The 17,449-nt window shown below is 38.3% G+C and overlaps 1 protein-coding gene across 1 annotated transcript; it reads right to left on the bottom strand.

Annotated features, from left to right (window-relative positions):
* Positions 1–853: 853 nt before the first annotated feature.
* On the bottom strand, positions 854–15,244 carry SPACA1 (sperm acrosome associated 1). Its single transcript, XM_040983069.1, has 7 exons — positions 15,025–15,244; positions 11,137–11,193; positions 7,507–7,608; positions 6,719–6,825; positions 5,974–6,109; positions 1,634–1,754; positions 854–1,084 (listed from the first exon to the last, which is right to left on the bottom strand). The coding sequence occupies exons 1-7, from the start codon at positions 15,242–15,244 to the stop codon at positions 928–930; spliced, it is 900 nt and encodes a 299-aa protein (XP_040839003.1). The 3' UTR covers positions 854–927.
* Between the last annotated feature and the right edge of the window lie 2,205 nt (positions 15,245–17,449).

Raw genomic sequence — 17,449 nt, 5'->3', positions numbered from 1 at the left:
TTAATTTTTAAATGGTGAGTTGTCAGTGGTTATGTTACTCGGGTTATGCTATTTGGAACACCCCAATTGGATTGCTTGCTCTCTTTACTTCTGATCCAGCTGCCTACTGAAGTGCAATGTCAGAGGGAAGAATCAGTTAATTGGATCTTTGTCTCTTGTGCAGGAAACCTGGACTGAGGTGTGGGGTTCAGACCACTGGGTAATAAATTAATGGATCTCCGTACTCACTTGAATGTCTTTCTGCTTCTGTCTACTGTCTTTCAAATAAAATAATAATAATAATAATAATAATAATAATAATAAAAGCTTAACTCACTATTTCTGTTAGAAATACCGGGTATGTTAAATTCATGTCATTTCCTTGTTCACTAAGTTCTCCAGTTCTTCCTTATGTATTTCTCAAATGAAACCATAATTAAATTATCTAATATTTGAAGAATGTCTTGAGCCATGCTTGATATATCAGCATTACTTAATGTTGCTTGTTATCATTATTTTTTAAATTATCTTTATTATTTAAACAATACTTTGTGAGTCACATGCTCTGTATAGACCCTGGTGATTTACTTTAGGGAATTCAATCCATTTCTGGTGAAGCGAGGGAAGCTACTCTGCAAAGAAAACTTCTATTTAGGACTGAATAGGAAGTCGCCTTAAAAGTCATGAAGGTGTTCAAAAACGTGTGATGAAGACTTGCTATGTATATAGCTAGATGAATAAACCCGCTTACCTTATATGGTGAATGTTGAGAACAATTATTTGGACAAGTACACCACAACGGTGACTAGCCCTAGCCTCACACTCCCTTACCTCAGACTGAAAAAAATCTGGAGTAACATCATTGAAGTAATTCAGTATATATTTTATTTTTGTAATAATAAATCAATATGCTCTATTATCCTTTGTTTTTTCACATATCGCCATACATCATTCATTCCATTCACTTAAAACATCTTCTTCACGTCCAGGCATTTCCGTTGGTGATTGGTCAAGAGAAGTTGAGTCTTTATACCTGATGGAACTGAGTTCAGAATGAATCTCTGTCATAGAGGCCCCCGCCCCCCAGAAAGCTTTCACTGCTGCCCTGGAAGAAAAAGCAAGAGGAAAAAACAAAACACAAAGTATGAAGTGAACGCTAAAATTAATAGGATTATATTTACATTTTCTGTATTTAAAACTGACTTTTATTCGCAATTAAATTTTCATTTGAGCTCCATCAGCTGTATTGTAAAAGTAGATGAAGCTCAGACTAATTAAGAGATAATGCTCATTTATGTATTTCAAATATTCCTATATAAATTAAATACTAGGTTGTAAACAACAAACTTTTAAAGTTGGGAAAGCTACAACTGGACACCATAAATATTCATTGAAGAACATTTTTTAACAATTTGTTAAATTGCAAAAACTGCATTTAAAAACTTTTATAGCTGAGATTATTCAGAAAATCATCCATATGGAAAATGGTGTGGCTGAGCTATGATAATCCCAGGAGGAATGAAAAGATTTAAACAGGTTTAATACACATATAGAGAGCATAACGAACAAGGCTTTACCAGTCACTGCGCAAGGGAGATGAGGGTGAAAAATAAAGGTGCCAATCGAAGATGATGTATTCCAGCATTTCACTTACCAATTTATAATTATGAAGATCAGTACGAAGATCACGAATATACAGATAATGACTCCTGTGGTCAGCACAAAAACTAGAACTGCGTCCGTGTCGGGTCGACTTGATCTTCTCATCTGTAATTCTAGAAAAAACACATACCTGGCGATTATTACAACTGGAAAGAAAGGAAATGTAAATCTGAACAGAAACTTTACATTTGAAACATAAAGATAAAATATAATATTATCTCCTTTTCAAGCACATAGAAAGTTAAAAAGCATTTAGCAATGAACTCCTGTATTACCATGTTGACAAAAGCCTGAACATTTTACTATTAATCTATTGATTGCTCTACAAATTCATCAACTGATCTTTTTTTGTACATTTTTATTTGCACATGGCTACCCATTTCTCTCCAAATTCTCTGGCAATAATATCTTGAGTTTTTTTCTTCAAATTTACACATAATGAATTGCATAAACATCTTACATGTATGCCTGCAGATTTGTGCATATAATCAAATTCCTATCAGTGTGCCCTTCTGCTTCATCCTTCAGAGCCAGCTACGATACTTTGTTTCCCACTATAGATTTTAGTCTATGAATGGAAACATACACTAAGTATTCTTTTGTATAAAGCTTTTTAAGCTCAATATATAATGATTTAAAGATTTGCTAATACCGTTGTATGTAACTACAATTTATTGTCTTGTTACTAAGTAGTATTCTGCCACCTGTTTATTCATTCTCTTCCTCTGGCTGTTCCATTGTGGGTTATTGTAAATAAAGCTTCTATGCGTTTCTTACAGGAACCATTCTTCAAACATTTACTTTCACATCTCTTGAATAGGCACTGAAGACTGGGGCTGCTGGGCCCTAGGGCAGACAGGTGTTTGCATTTTTAAGGATCATTGGGACAGGTGCAGTAGCCTAGTGGCTAAAGACCTTGCCTTGTGTATGCTGGTATCCCATGTAGACACTGGTTCTTGTCCCAGTGCTCCACTTCCCATCCAGCTCTCTTTCTGCAGCCCAAATCTCCCTCTTTTTATAAGCTCATGATCACATTATATTTATGCCATAGTGGGTAAAGCCACTGACTGAGATGCTGGCATCCCATTTGGGCACCAGTTTGCGTCTCTACTATTCCACTTCCAACCCTGGTACCTGCTATTGGCCTCAGAAAAGCAGCACAAGATACCCCAAGTACTTGCTTGGATCCTTGCCACTCAAGTGGGAGAACCAGAAGAAACTTGTGGCTCCTGGCATGGGTCTGGTCCAGCTCTGGTCATTACAGCCATTTGGAGAACAAATCAGTGAATGGAAGATCTATGTCTTTCAATTTTTCTCTACATAACTCTGACTTCAAAATACATAAACAAATCTTTTTAAAAAGGCTCACTTCAAGATATTATGGCCTCGTCTTAACTACTTTATCTGCAATAGCCATACTATTTCCAAATATGAGCACATTTTGAATAATGGGGTTATGGACTCAAAGTATCTTTTGTGGTAAACACAATTAAACCCGTAACAATTTTAGATTCACTCAGGTAATTTTAGATTTAAAAAACAATAACTGATTATGGAAGACAAGTGCTATTGGAGTAAATCTGATATATAAGGCAATTAATGAAAATGTTTCATTAATTAAATATTTACCCCACAAATATTTCAATTAGGTATTTACCTCAAGCTAGTACCACGATGCATAGACAATTCTACCCAAGACTTTAGTTGACATCCAAACAGCGAAAAGCATCTGTTGCAGTTTGTTTACCCAACTGTCATAGGTAAAAGAAATGTATATAGAACACAGTGTTTCGAGGATATTTGTCATTTAGTATATGTACTGATGGACAGTGGCCCTGTGTTGCTGCTACAGAGCTAGCAATTTTCTCAGGATGAAGGTCTGCTCTTTGGGCGGGTACAGTAGGGTCCATGTTCCAGCTTTGAGCTTTCACTCTAGCTTCCATTTCAGAAAGCACTTAACTACAAAGGGGTCCTAACAGGGGCCAGACATTAGGGACAAAGATTGACAATGAAGCCAGATACCTTTAAAGGATGGCTCCCTGAGATTCTTTTTAGTTTGTTGATGTTTTGGTTCTTTTCCCTTTTTTAAATTGACACTATACTGAACACTGCTCCCTACAGAGAAGTGATTACGAGCTTTTACTATGAAGATAGGTTTTTCTAAAGTCAGTAATTAGCACATCAAAGAAAATTTAAATAGCAAGTAGTTTATTTTTAAGTATCATTCCTAAACACTTTCACCTGCTTTCATTTCAAGAAAGAGGGCTTTGTGGTACTATATCTCTAAACTACAGAAGCTGTTCCTCAGGGGTTTGGAAGCAGCTTTAAGAAATCCATAAACTCCTTAAAATGAAGCATAACTTTTGACATGTTTGACATGATATTTTTCTAGGGAAAGACTTCTGTACCTTAGTAGTATATTCAAAAAGACTTGTGACCAAAGCCCCCATACCTCTAACAACACAGAATGACAACGACAATAGTCAAGAAAAATCAACACAAAAAAATCACATTATGTCGAAGATACTCTGATGTAAATAGGAAGTAGAAAATAGGTAAAATAGAAAGGATGTGCAAGAATGCATCTTATAAGAGAAACCCAGTTTCTAATATGTAAAATTATGTGGGGGACAAGATTTGCTTTTTTATGACATATAGCAAGAACTGTGTTATTAACATTTTCTTCAAATGCATACTTTTTAAAAGATATAATTCATCATGTTTATTTGTTTTACTCTACCAAGAGTTTTTTTTTAAGTATTTAAGAGAATTCCATTTATCCATTTCACTTTTGTGATGAAAATTGAAAGGAATATAATTTAGATTAGAGGAATGTTCTATGGGGACATTTGAGGTATATACCAGCACTCTGGTGAGAATGTGGGTTGAAGGCCCCCCAAGGGCTCACTGTGACTGGAAACTTAGTCATGAAGGTGTTTCCCCTGGAAGAGGCCACAGAAGAAAATGTGCACCCTGCTCAGTCCTTGGGTCTTTGGGGCATGCACTCAGAAAGGGCTCTGGGATGCCAGCTCTCTCTGGTCATGGTTCAAGATGTAATAACGTGTTTGTACCAACTCAGCAGTGGTAATTACAACATGAGACGATGCGTCCAAGGATAGTCCTCACAAACACTGCCCTATACTGTCAATAGAGTGAGCTAAACAAATTTCTTTTTTGGGACATCAGCTGCCCCAGATATTTCATTCTGTTAACACAAGGTAACTAATATAGTATCTCGAAGTGAGGCACATTAGCTCTGGTATAAGCAACACTCATGCAAAATATAAAACAAATAGATATACAGGTGAACAAGTGTATACATATATGTTCTCATACATGAACTGTATAATGGAGATTAGCAAACAGGGAAGTGAAGATACATGGTAGCAGACCACCAGTGAAACAGTTCGATACAGCTTGTCAATATGATACTAAATTTCCTACCTTTGTCTATACATACAATGTCATGATACTTAAATAGCAGAATGTTAAACTATTAACTTACTAAAGGACTATATTACTGTAACAATATGGAGGAAAGTGGGGGAAACGAAAATAGAGAGGAAGTATGGAGAGGGAATCCCTATACCTGCAAAAATGCATCATGGAAAATAGCAAAATATAATTTTTAAAAAAAAGAAAAAAGAAATTAAACACTATCTGATACGGTTCTAGGCAGCTGATTTGGGATCATGAATTTGGAAGCCACATATCCCTTGCCTATGTAATCCTTTCTGCCAACTGGTGAGTCAAATGGAGCTCACCTGTCAATTCCTTGGAACTTGAAGCTGGGCTGGTATTGCCTTGTTGGATAACCACTCTCCTCCCAAGCTCCCTAAAGCCCATCCCTAGGAGGACCTGCGGCTCTTACTCTTGCTCTGGTGCGACAGGCTTCTTTGTTCCTGCTCTTGGCCTTTCGCATGCCTGCTTGCCCCCTTGCTTTCCCTGGTCTTATTTCAAAGACAGAAGAAGCTAGCAATTTCTCTTCCTTACCCTTTCACTTTCCGCCTCACTCTCCCTGAACATGTCCCATAGTTCTCTGTATTCCCCACCCTCTGAATTAACTTTACCACTTAAGCTGTGTCGGTGTCTGTGCTTAAAATTCTTTTTAAGTAGGACACAAGAATCTAGGAAATAAATCTTTGACCCAAACTTACACCACAACATATTTGGTAGAAAAGGCTATCATCTACAGCATCAACGGGAAATTCAATTGAAATGCAGATTCTTGTGTCAACCTGGTTCTTGATTAAAATCAGGAGTTTTGAGGGCAATTCTCAACTCTTCAAAGTTAGAGATAAAAATTACACCAAATCATGGCTAGAAACTTACCGTTTGTTGTATAGACTGTGAATTTAATAGTTGCTATGAGCTGGTTATTATCCAGCGTGTCACACTCAAAAGCCAAAGGGCGAATTTCCCTGCGTACTTCCAGGATTGCTGAATCATTTGCAAGCACAATAGGTTGCTATTTTAAAAAGATAACAAAGGAACAGCATTCTTCACTACACTTAGGATTAGAAAACTATTTCCTGTAGCAAAAGATGAATCACTGTCCCTCTTAACATAGTACAACAATTAAACATGCACATAAGTTGTGGACTAGTGCCATCTAGACCTCAAATCCCAACTTTTTGCTCTTAGGACTGTGGACAAATAATTCTCTGCATTTCACTTGTTTGTGAAAATGGGTATAATGTTAAGAAATACCTCCAAGTTGTTATGCATGAGACTGCACAACTTTGTAGCTCTGGCAGTTGCTAAGCCCTGAATGGTGGCTACTGTCAGCAGTATACAATTCCGATTAAGACAATGAACATTTTGCTTCTAAAATACAATAATTTACATAAAATACCTCCTTAAAAAATTCAAACTATAGTTGGCACTAAAATATATGTAAAGTCTTCTCAGTCCCACTAAGTAACAAAGAATTTAAAATTTGAATAATAAAGTTATATGATTTCTAACTTTGTTTTTGCAAACTGTTTTTTAAAGATAGTTTTCTAGAAGTCATCAAAACGAGGAAACATTTCATTATTGGCTAGGAAGTACCAGACGACATACATTCACTACTTACTTGGTCTGGCCTTAAAACTTTCCACATATATTTGAAACGGTTTGTAGGAGATATGTGTATACATGCCAGTCTAACAGTATCAAGACTCTCAGAGACTGGTTTGCCCCCTGGAATAAAGAATAATTAAATACACAAGTACCATTAGGCATTATAAATTGCTTTATACACAATGCTGCTTCCCAGAGCCAACCCAAGTTTCAGCAGTCAACTGTATGCTGGAAGTCATCGGACTTACAACTGTGAGTGGAGAGGAGCAAAGGAGGGACAGAGAAACATGAAGAGATATCATTGCTGTCGGCTCCTTGTGTAGAGCAAACAGTGGAGAAGAGACAAGGCAATCAACAGTGATTTGCTAGATTGAATTTTGAAATCCGCTATTGGCTTACAGAGTACTAGTTGGGGATTCCCATCAGAGACAGTGTAGGCTAGAACGCCACAGCTCTCATAGCTCCCAATTTAAGCTTTACTAATTGCCTCACAACATTTCATGAGAAAGCATCAAAATTTCTTCAGCTGGCAGCCTCAGTCATCAGCACCAAGTACAGCAAAGTTCCACCATATTATGGAGGATAAGTGTTAAATTTTAGATACCACTGAACATAGCAACATAGAATGTTTATCCAGAGCCACAACTGCTTAAGGAAGAGGTGGAATGTAAAATGCTATTATGATCTCTTTTCAATATATCAATTGATAGACTCCTTCCACTCAAGAGAAACCTGAGGTTGTGGAGATTTTTCCAGAGCCAATTCATCTGCTGAGTCACCCTCTAGCGCACACCAACTCACAGCCACAGTCCACCGGTCCACGGCATTCTTCAACTCGAACGATGCACTTGGATTCTCCTCCAGGGCACCCATTTGTTAATATGACTTCTCTAATGCCAACACCTTCAGTAAAAGAAATGGGCGAATGTTAAAAAGACACAGTTGAAAACTGTTTTTATTGCCCCACAATGGTCTTTTTTGAGACTTTGCTCTAATTTTAGAAAGTGAATTCATAAATTCAGTATACTAACACTTGAACATTTTCAGACCCCTACTTTTGAATTATTTCCTAAGACAGCATTTTCTGAAATGACTTATCTGACACACTAGTTCCACGCATTCTTGCCATAAAACACAGGATTCCAAGCTAATACACAAATGAAAATGGTATGCTGTAATTAAAGGAACCAATGTATAACAGAATTTATTGATAGCTTTCACTATTATGGTCAATATTATGACAAATGAGTGTATTATTATGTATAAATTTTAACTGGTTTAAGATGCAAAAACTTTTAATTTTAACATGTTTCAAATCAGACTACGTTTACCATTGATGTTGCATCATAAATTAACTTATACCATTTCTAATTTTTTGAGTACATGAAATGTACTTCTTACAGCCAATAAAAGTCTTAGATTAAATGAAATACAGCCACACACAACTTTCACCAAGTCTGTTTGACCATGGAACTTTGGTGGGGTAGGGAGAGCTTCTAGAGCAAATTTTGAAATTACATTTTTTCCACAAATGATTTTTAAAATATTTACATTGATAAGGTCTTCATATTAAATATAGACAGTGTAACCTGTTCATAACCAGAATTATGTACTCTGATAAGCCTGCCTAGTAACAGATTAAGGAAGAATATATCCTGAGAAACTTCCTTGTCTACCAAATTTCCTCTTTCAGCACCTGTAAGATGTTAATTATCAAATCTATTTTCAAGGGAAAATTTGAAGGCTAGAGGTGGTTTTTTTGTTTTGTTGTTTTGTTTTTGTTTCTTTTTAAGATGTTTTTGTCTTCTTATTTGGAAGACAGATTTTACAGAGAGAGAAGGAGAGCCAAAGAGAGGGATCTTTCATCCAATGGTTCACTCCAGAGCTGATCCAAAGCTAGGAGCCAAGAGCGTTTTCCAGGTCTCCTTCACAGGTGCAGGGTCACAAAGGATTTGGGTCATCCTCTGTTGCTTTCCCAGGCCATAAGCAGAGAGCTGGACTGGAAGCAGAGCAGCCAGGACATGAACCGGTGCCTAAATAGGATGTCAGTGTCACCGGGCAAAGGATTAGCTTGCTGTGCACCACTGCACCAGGTCCCTGGAGGTTGCTTTTCAACAGTGCTCCTCCCACTGGAGAGCTTCTTCAGCAGGTCTGACATTCTCCAAATTTGAAATGCTCTAGACTGATGCTAACACACTCACTCCATGGGCTACACTTGAAGTAAAGAATTCCATCTGAGCCAACGAGATGGTTAAGATGGAAAAGGGAAGCTCTTTTTAATTAAAAAGAAGAAAGGTTGTTGATAAATGGCTGCAGTGTGGTTCTAGTTCAGTATACGAGATTCCTCTTTAGAAACACAGCCTTTCTGTGCAGATATTTTATATATTTACTTTTTAGATAAATACAGTCTTTTGAGATGTGTGTAGGTGTGACATTATCTGTTAGTCTGAAATCTGCTGGGATTTACATCCTTTTTGTTTGCTGAAACACTATTTTAGGATTAATTAGGATTTGCGGTAAAGAATCTTTACCTTCTAAATAATTCTTTTTAACAGAAAATACTTCTAGACATGCAAACTGCCATTCCTTGGTCCCTTTCACCTACTGCATCTTTGACATATTATTTGTCTGGGTGCCCCTATAGAAAAGTGCCTTCTGGAAAGAAATGAATTTGGTTTGCTTGGTTCCCTGCTATATCACAAGCACCAGTAACAATGGCTGATGCACAGTTTGCCAGAACAAAAGAGTTATTTGTTGCATGAATGAATATATAATTTGGAAAACAAGCATTTACTTAATAGAGGAGTATAGACTATTAGAATTGCCATGAAAATAATTCTCCTACCTATGGGAACTTTTCAAGAAGCACTAGATATAAGTAATGAAAGAGTAATTGATAGTTCACTATATAGATTCCTTTTCTTCTGTTTTTTTTTTTTTTTCCTTCTGGTTTTGATTCACTAAGAAGTTGAAGTTAAAAAAAAAATGCGTGAAACTGCCTAGGAAGCTAGACAGAATGTTAGTTGCCAGGGGCTGACAGAGGCTGCTATGGAGAATTAGTGTGTAATGAGTGTGAGGTGTCACTTCTGGATGACGAAGAGGTTCCAGAGATGACAACAATCAAGTGCTGCAGTCTACACTTAAAAACGGTTAAAGTGGGACTTTTAAGATTTGTTTTATTAATATTTGAAAAAAAAGAGAGAGAGTGCTCTGTTGCATTGGCTCAGTCTCTGAACACCTACAAGAGCCAACGCTGGGCCAAGCCAACACTAAGAACTGAAAATTAATCCATGGCTCCCATGTGAATATCAGGGACCCAATCACTTGAGCCGTTACTCGATACCTGTGACTACCTCTTCCTACCATCCTGTGTCTGAAAAAAAAAAAAAAACTGGCTTTGGGAGCATAGCTGGAACTCTAATATGGATGGGGCATCTTAATTGATGCCTTATCTGTAAGCATAAATACCTACACTACATAGAAAATTTTGTTAAGTATATTTTGCCATAATTAAATAAAAGCTGTCTCAAAACTAACCCTGGTGTAATTTTTTATCTACTCCCCCTACTCCCAAATATCCTCTGGATATTGTTGCTCTTTCCCTAACATCACTGTTTTGTTTTTTTTTCCCTTGGAAGATTCTACCGAGAGTAACTTAATGGTGATTCATTTGTTGTCTTCTCAGCACCCTAGGCGATAGGAGTAGGTCAAAGAAACAGTCCTTTAATCAGCAGCAGGTGCTTTATTGGAAACTTGGTAGAAATGCAGATTCTTAGAGCCCTTCACAGACCTAAGGAGCTTGACATTCAGGGCAGGCCCAGGTATTCGTGTTCCCACAAGCCCACTTAGTGCATGTGTTCAGCATTCATTGTGCTATGACAGCATATAGCCTCAATCTCATACTCTTGTCAGAGAATATATGTTACTTACACATACATTTCTACCAATGTATTGATCAAAATAAGTCCTGTTCTTTGAACACGGTATTTCCCCCCAACCAATGCCTTTTTTTCCTCTAAGATATGACACACAAATTGGTGAAATGCAGAATTTCGAATAGACTATTACAAAGAAGCAATTTCGTGATAGATTTGGCAATACACGGGGTGGGAAGTTATCTGTGAGATGCATGGGAAAGCTTTCTATCATTTGAACATCTGTGAGGTAGAGAAAGTTGCAGTTTGGTGAAAGCGCTTTATGTGCCAAGGGAAAATAAAGAGCTGGTTGGAAATAAGACTGAGAGGCAATGAACTAAAGCTGTTTCACCATTGGAAGAAATCAGCCTGAGCGTTGTTTGTAAACCATGGTTATTAGAAAAGAAAACGAGAGATAAACACAAAATTGCACACTGAACATTCCCGCACTATCTGCCTTTCCTTCCTCCCCCTCCAAATTACTTTAAGGTTGCTTCGTTTGTTCTATGCTACTTACCACATGTTACGGTACACGTTCCGAATTCTACTTCTTTGACCACTGTCTTATTAGAAGCTGAACACAAAATATAAAGACACATTATTTAGCCAGGTTGAAATCTTTCCAAATGAAAAGATCTCTTACTTGGAGGTAGATAAATATTTATATGGGAAGAAGACATTTACAGTTTGTTTTTTCTATTTAAGCCAGAAAACAATGCTATTTCTACTATAAAACAATCAAAAACTTTTGAAACATGTACAAAATTAGGGGGGAAAAAAACTGCAAGGAAGTTTCATATTTAAAGCTTAAATATGTTTAATTTTTCATCAGTTAGTATATGATGAGCTAAAATTTTATTGAAGATCAGACAAAAAAGGCCTACCCGTTCCAAGAATCACATTTTTCATTATTTTCCAAAAAAAATACAATGTATAATTTCCATCCAAAAAGAAGTCTTTATCAAGAGTGAATTACATTGTTTCTACAAATTTTCCAAATGAAGATGATAAATCTCTGAATTTCTAAGAATTAACTTCAAAATATATATTTACTGTGATAAACTAGAAATATAATTACTTGAGGAGCTAAATATTCTTAGTTTTCATTTACATTCCCTTAAATATTCTGAAGTTTGGCATGTTTTCACAAATTTTAGTATGCAATTATTTTTAGATTTTTTAAGGTGTATTTTTATTGAAAAGTCAGATTTTACGGAGAAAAGGAGAGACAGAATATTCTATCTGCTGGTTCACTCTCCAGGTAGTCACAATGGCCAGAGCAGAGCCAGAGCTGAGCTGATCCAAAGCCAGTAGCCAGGAGCTTCCTCCAGGTCTCCCACTGGGGTACAGGGTCCCAAGGCATTGGGCCTTTCTCCACTGCTTTCCCAGGTCACAAGTAGGGAGTTGGATGGGAAATGGAGCAGCCAGGACACAATTGGTGCCCATATAGGCTCCCTGTGCATGCAAGGTAAGGATTTAGCCACTAGACTATTGCACTGGATTCGTAACTTTTTTTTCATGATTAATTTTTAAAAGTTAATATCAGTACTAAAACCTTAACACAGAAAATAAAACATGAGATACTAGAACATAATCTTTAAAAAAAATTGTATTTCAGGCCAATAAATCACATGAGAAAGTACACTGAACTTGTAGTCCAAAGAGCTACTTCTATCATTAATTAGCTCCTTGAATTTGAACAAATTAATTAAATTCTGTCAAGTATAGTCAAGCTCTTATAAAACCTGGAGATCCTATTTTATTTGGTTATTTTAAGGATAAGACAATGTGTGTGAAAACATTCCATAAATTGTTTAACAGCATAAAAATACTTGATATCTCATAATTTATTCAGTAATTTATAAGAACATTTTGGATTTATGTTGTAATGCATTACTAAGAATTTTTTTGTCTCTTTTGAGGACTGTGATATGTTGACACTCCTAGTTTATATTTAACAAGCTCCAAGTAAAACTCCTTGAACACAGTAAGCACTTGATATATACAAATAAATCTATCTTCCTTGTTAGATGATTTAGACTATCATGATGATCAATTTGAATTGACATTTTTATGCTTGAATACTTTTTGCTGACACATTATGAAATATCAGGAGAAAGCAAATCCTGACCGCAGAAAATACAGATGCAAATACTGGGCCCTTTCAAATACAGCCTCTTTCTAAACATCTCTAACCAACATCCATGGGGAAAATATTCAATTTCAACTAAGGGGGGGGGGTATTATTTCTCCTAACTTAAGTTTTCTTAGAAGAAAAAAGTACAGAGATGGAGTAGACTTCTAAATTGCCTTTCTGCTTGAATTTTCTTTAGAAGAAAACAGTGCGAAGTTTGAGTTAGTTTCTGATGTTTCTTTTCGAATGCTCTATCTTGAGTGTCCATTAAATTATTCACAGTGGTTTTGGATGGGGATTCTACAATGAAGGGACAAGGAAACTAACATATCTAGAATTCAGTGCAGCAGCTGTAAAACTTCCCATCATACTTGTGAGTTAAAAGGAAAACTGATATTCTGCAGGTTAATACAGAATTCTGCCTGCAAAGTTAGTAACAAGAGTAAATATGTTTGATGATAAATGTGGACCTAAAAATGATGCGATGGTATAATGGACAACTCTAGCAAAAGATCCTTACACAAAAATAAAAATCCTGCAGGTGAAGCTGAAAAGTCAGCTGTCCAAATATGCTTATAGGTTGTAACTTGATAGCGCAGGTAAAAATGAATGGAAATGCAAGCCAGTGAGTTCAGTAGGAGTCTAGAATACAAAGAGGCCTCTCTGAAAACATACTGGGTATTAGGCTACGCTGATAAAAGCCCAGCATCCACAAAGTAATAGGTAATAATCCTGCTGGTTTTGTTCTGACCAGGGCCTGGAACCAGAATCATGGTAAATGAATGCCCTGTTAAAGGCATATCTGAAATTTTGAATCAGGATCTAATTGATACGTATATTCATTCTTAAAAGCTTGACTCATCCACTAAGAGAGAGTTGCATAATTTTTAATTTGGGTTTCAGAAATGTTCAGATCTCTGACAGCTTAGGTGGTTATAATTCTGGGTTTTACCCTTGGCAGGAAAAACAGCTTATGCCTGAAAGTTAGATACACAATTCCAAACAGGACATGAACTCCATGAAACCTTCAGGTGAGAAAACTAAAACACAAGGAGACAATGCTAACTTACCTACATCTGAGTTTGGATATAAAGCAGTTTTAACTCCATCCCTTGGGTTTAGCCTAAACAATATTAAGAATTTTGCAGCTTTAAAACTGTTAATGAAAGACCAGAATGAAGCAATAGCTACCATGTATAGAAAACATACTTTCATCCTTGGGTATCTTTTTTCACATCTCCAAAGTCAAGGAGCTTTTCAAGCTCTCTCTAACGTAATGTTATAAAAGTAGTGCAAACCTCGAGCCCACTATTAACTTCAGATAGTCAATTTCTTTCTGTCGCTGAGGGTCACTGCCATTGAGAAATAAGAGACAGGCTGAAGCACAGCACTCTCTGGGTAGACCAAAGAGACATGAGCATGTCAGGGATATTAAATCTCAGCTGGATGTTTTATGGGAGAAAGGGTTCATTCCCCTCAGAAGACTGCAAACCTGCAGCTGACCTTTTACCTACCGGTATGTGGGTTAGTAATCAGTGTAGCATGTATAAGCCCTGTCAAATTTTATGGCTTAATGAGCCAGCGGTGTAAGGCAAATTTATGTAGCAAGTGTAGGCTCATTTTCTCTTAGCATCACGTAACAAAGGCTGGGCCCCTGAACGGGTGTTTTCTACCTTGACCTTCCAAGGTTGAGCAGACAAGTAAAAACCTAGCACACTGCCAAGGCACTGAGGGGGGTAAGGATGCAAGGAGCTGGCATAGGGCTTCCTGGCATTTTTGAAAGCACGCTGGTTCATCCAGATGTGTCACAATAGAGAATTCTGAATTCCACCGAGTTCCCATTTCAAGTGCAAATGTGGAAAGGAATAAAACTTGAAGCAATTTGGAATTTCAAAACAAGAAAAATCTAAATGGGAAAAAATGCAAGAAGAATATAAATGAATGTGCAGAAGGCTGCTTCTCCCTACCCCCTCAGCCTGCAGGAAAATAAATAAATAAATAAATAATTTTAAAAAACCACTTTTTTCTGTGTGCAATGCATTCTATCAAGCAATTTCCATTTTCGTGCTTATTTATCTTGCTGAGGCCTTGGAGAATCACTCCGTCCTTCTTCAAGATCGTAATTTGTAGGAAATGGATAAACTCGGGGCTGAGGGATCGCAGCGCCCCCAGAGAGGTTAACAGAGGCAATCCTGAGGTTCTTAGAAAATCAGCAGGCTTGTCCCTCCACAGGGGTCGTCAGGGGCCCGCCCAGGAGCCTGTGACGCTCACCGTCCTCCTCTGTGGCCTCGGCCGGGGCTTCGCTCTCGGCCATCTCACTGTCATCCTCGGCCTCCTCTTCGCTCTCACCCTCACTCTCGCTCTCATGGCCCAGGCCGGGGTCCTGCAGGGCCGTGACGTTGGTCCCGCACGTGGACTGGAGGCCCGCCAGGAGCAGCCAGCCAAGGGTCAGCAGCAGCCCCGTGGAGCAGCCCGCGCCCCCGGGGCTCATGGTTCTCGGCCCTGAAGGCCACCCTACGCACAGTCGCAGCCCCGCTCCTGACAGAGGTACCCCAAGACAGGCGCGACGCCCCGCCCCCAGCGGCCTCTCTGAACCCGGCTGCGAGTCCAGGCAACCATTGAGGCGTCACCGCCCGCGGGCCCGCCAGGGCTCTGGGCTTGGAACGCGCGCGGGACCGCGCACCCTGCCTTCTTTCTTCCAAGAGGTTTCCTGTTCTCCTTTTGCATTTATTCCTTTCCAAAGTAGAGTGCATAGACCCTCAAGCGCTTTCCTTGTTACTTGCTTTCAGCATTAGTTATCCAGAATGATTATCGTGGATGCACCAAGTAGGATTCCTTCTAACCTATCAAATCTCGTGCTCCAAACCAGATCCTTGACCGCAGGTGAGGTCGATTTGTAGAAGTCAGAGGTGCACAGGCTCGTGGAGATGCACACCGTTGTGCATGGCAGCTCAGAAACATATCCTTCGGGCAAGGATTTCTGCAGCAACAGCTCTGCGGGGACTTGATTGGACGAGACTGCAGTAGGCAGAGAGTGAGAAGGATGCGATGGTTCTCAAGCTAGATCTTTCCCGTTCTGTTTTGGGGACCATTGATGCTTTCTGTACAAAATGCAGGATTTTTAGCCTTCCTTCCTGGGTCACTGTCATCTGTTTTATTTTGGCCCGCTTTAGGAGTTGCTGTTATTTAGAGCTTCATTGAGGTTTTTTTTAACGGTATTTCTGTTGTCTGAATGTTCGGTATCTCTCCCAAGTTTGATTCGGAAAGAATGTCTGCTTTGGGTTGAAACTCAGAGTCAGGTCTGGATCCCAGTGGGGTCACTCACAGCGCTTGCAATAACCACTATTGCTTAAACTGAAAGTCAGCTCTTGTCTCAAAAGGACGTCATATCTTTTACTAAGCTTGAATAAGACTAGAAGCAAAACTATCTTAAAATCCTAGTTTTTCCACTTGAATCAGTAAAAGAAAAAAAAAAATCTGGTTAGGAATAATGTGCTACAGCACTCTTGATGAAATTCAGTAGATCCAATTGTATCATAGAAATGTGATTTAAACTCCTTTCCACTGATGGCATGAATTCCAGGAAGTCAGCTCTGATTACTTTGAATTTCTTTCCTAGGAATAGGGTTATAGGCCTTTTGAGTAAGGAAGTTTATAAATCATCTAATATTCCAAGTCCCTCATTATTAAGTAAAGACATTAAGAATTAGGATTAGGCAAAAAGCCCCAAAAAAAACATCCTTCAAGTTATTGGCAAAACTGGTTGTCCCAATGAAGTTTCCCGAATGGTCATTCAGTCTATTCTTCACTGAGTCTGGTAATTCAAAGTAAATCATGAAGATTCTAGTGGGATAATTGGAAGTCTAGAATTCAAGTGCTGAAGACAAAAACCATCTTTGTTATTTCAAGTTTGATTTCCTCTAGTAGTTACAATGAGGTCATTTCTTGCTGCTGCTCCTGCTCCTGTCTTCCAGAATATGTGCAGAAAGCCTTTGTTTATCCACATCTCCAGTTGTAGCAGGCCACAACAGGTAAGCAGGTTTCTCAGAAAAAGTAGTATCAGTTTCTTCATTGCCACTGTTTTACAGCAAAGCAATTTGAAGCAGAAGTAGACATTCTTATTGGAATATTGTCGTTACTGTTTCTCACAAAGGCTTTTAGCTTTACAAAAGCAAGAACTGCTGAAAATGGCCACTACTAACGTTCAAATTGGTGTTGGCCAGGAGGTGGGGAATATCATATATTAGTTAAAGCTTCTTAAGTGCTGTACTGCCTGGGCCCTGGGCAATGGCTCAATGCCTAAATCCTCACCTTGCAAATGCTGGGATCCAACAAATGCAGGGGCACAGAAGTTTGTGTCCTGGCTGATCCAGCTCTCACCCAGCTCTCTACGTATGGCCTGGGAAAGCAGTCAAGGATGATGCAAAGTCTTGGGACCCCTGCACCCGCATGGGGGACCCAGAAGAAGTTCCTGGCTTTTGACTTTGAATCAACTCCAGCTCTAGACATTTGTGGCCAGTTGGGGAGTGAACCAGCAGATAAGGGATCTTTATTTCTGTCTCTCCTTCTCTTTGTAAATCTGATCTGCCTTTCCAAAACAAATAGATAAATCTTTAAAGAAAATTATAGTGCCTGACAAAATTAAGAAAGGGGTAATTAGAAGTGTTTTGGAGAAGCAAAGTTTTTTTTTTCATAT

This window comes from Ochotona curzoniae, unplaced genomic scaffold (genome assembly GCF_017591425.1).
Source record: "Ochotona curzoniae isolate NIBS_2020 unplaced genomic scaffold, NIBS_Ocur_1.0 contig_3819, whole genome shotgun sequence".
In the NCBI taxonomy this organism is placed as follows: Eukaryota; Metazoa; Chordata; class Mammalia; order Lagomorpha; family Ochotonidae; genus Ochotona; species Ochotona curzoniae.
Note: the sequence above shows the minus strand (reverse complement) of the source record. Positions and strands in the feature narration are given on the sequence as shown.